Source organism: Sinocyclocheilus grahami, unplaced genomic scaffold, assembly GCF_001515645.1.
Source record: "Sinocyclocheilus grahami isolate Dianchi unplaced genomic scaffold, SAMN03320097.WGS_v1.1 scaffold34315.1, whole genome shotgun sequence".
In the NCBI taxonomy this organism is placed as follows: Eukaryota; Metazoa; Chordata; class Actinopteri; order Cypriniformes; family Cyprinidae; genus Sinocyclocheilus; species Sinocyclocheilus grahami.
In genome coordinates this window covers 1-1,666 of record NW_015522105.1, presented here as the reverse complement: position 1 = coordinate 1,666, position 1,666 = coordinate 1, and the positions used below count along the sequence as shown (strand labels likewise).

The 1,666-nt window shown below is 40.0% G+C and overlaps 1 protein-coding gene across 1 annotated transcript; it reads right to left on the bottom strand.

The window, feature by feature from the left end:
* Nucleotides 1-6: 6 nt before the first annotated feature.
* On the bottom strand, nt 7-1,616 carry LOC107580486 (forkhead box protein K2-like). Its single transcript, XM_016266179.1, has 3 exons — nt 1,369-1,616; nt 361-600; nt 7-275 (listed from the first exon to the last, which is right to left on the bottom strand). Exons 1-3 carry the CDS (start codon nt 1,469-1,471, stop codon nt 43-45), a joined length of 576 nt encoding a protein of 191 aa, XP_016121665.1. The 5' UTR covers nt 1,472-1,616; the 3' UTR covers nt 7-42.
* Nucleotides 1,617-1,666: the final 50 nt, after the last annotated feature.

The following is a 1,666-nucleotide window of genomic DNA, read 5'->3' as shown; positions in this document are numbered from 1 at the left end:
TTTTTTTTTTTTGGCATGACATGATTAATGTTTCATGTGATATCAGATGTGTGTATGAATACCTGCGTTAGCCTGGCTCTGTATCGCCGTGGCGATGGGCACTACATGAGTGCCATTCTGGGTGATGGTTTTGATTGGCAGTTGGTGATGGCCCAATGGGGCTTGTTGCACTATGGTAACCGTCTGGAGGGGCGTGGCTGCAGTGCTGCTTTGAATGATCCTATTGGCTGAGCCTATAGAGCCGTGATTGATGCCGGGGACCGACTCTACCTTCACTGAAGAGAGACAAGGACACATTTTGTTACTAACATCATCTGTAGAAACTCAAACCAGGTCAAGCTGCTTGACCGAAGCTCTCACCTTTGACCTCCTCTCCATTCTCCAGCGTTTCTGCTTTGATGGCGGGCTGCAGGCTGGCTCTGCCAACGGTACTGACGGCCACTGCAGGGATCTGATGCACCACGTGCACCGTCTGCATCAGCGGCTGAGCAGACGTGGAGGATGTGACGGGGGCGGCCACAGCGTACGTGCCGGGTTTGATTGTCTGCGTTAAAGAGCGCTGGACCGCGATCAGAACCGGCTGGGTGGTGATGGGAGACGCTGAGAAAGAAAACAAGCACACACTTAGTGACATTATGCAAACTAATTGATGCACTAATGATGCACAGACACCGGTAAGCAGTGTTATTTTAGTATCACAGAGATCCTATTATGATTTTATTAATATTTAGAATAATGTTTTGTTTTTATATTTTCAGTTTCTATTTTAAATTTAAGTTTTAGTAATTGTGTTCAATGTTTTTATAATTTTTTTTAAATGTCTGTACAGTTAAAAAAAACAATTCAGTAATGTGGTACATCAAGTTACTACAAAAAATAAGTTTAGTTTTTTTTATATATATATATTTTTTTCTTTCAGTTAAATTTTATTTTATTTGGAATTTTTAAAAAAAGTTTATTTTTTCTTAAATGGTTTAATTTACTATAATAACCCTGCCAATAATCAGTAATTGTTTTTTGTTAAGGCCCATATCAAAAACACAAACAAATAAATAAATAAATCACATTTAATTAAATTTAAATAAGTAGTCTACAATTTTTGTGTAAACTAATATATAGTCGCACAGATTCTGACAGATACTGATAATCTGTAATTATTTTGATAATAAAAATAAGTAAATAAAAACATGAGAAATTATAAAAAAAGTTGATTAGTCTAGAATTATATATCTATTATTATATTATTATCTAAATCAGACCATCATCGATTATATAGATGATAAAAAAAAATAACGATAAAGATCATCGAGTGATCGAGTGAGTAAAAGATCAACACAAGTGAGTGCTTGTTTATTCGTGTTTGAGTACCTGTGGTGTTCTGGGTAAAACGGGCCTCTTGAATCACGGCTAGTTTGGGTTGGACAGCCGCGGCAGGAGCAGGGGGCGGGGCAGAGGCGGGCTCTGGCTCCATGGGAACAGGTGAGCCTTCCCGTGATAAGCTGTCGGGGGTCTGCGCAGCGCTGGAGTGTGCGGAGAGAACGCCCGAGTGATTGGGCGACGCCGGGGCGCTCCTGTTATTACAGACCAACACACATCAGGATGCGTTTCACGTACACTACCGGTCAGAAGTTTGAGGTCAGTAAGATTTAGATTTACTCAGCAAAGA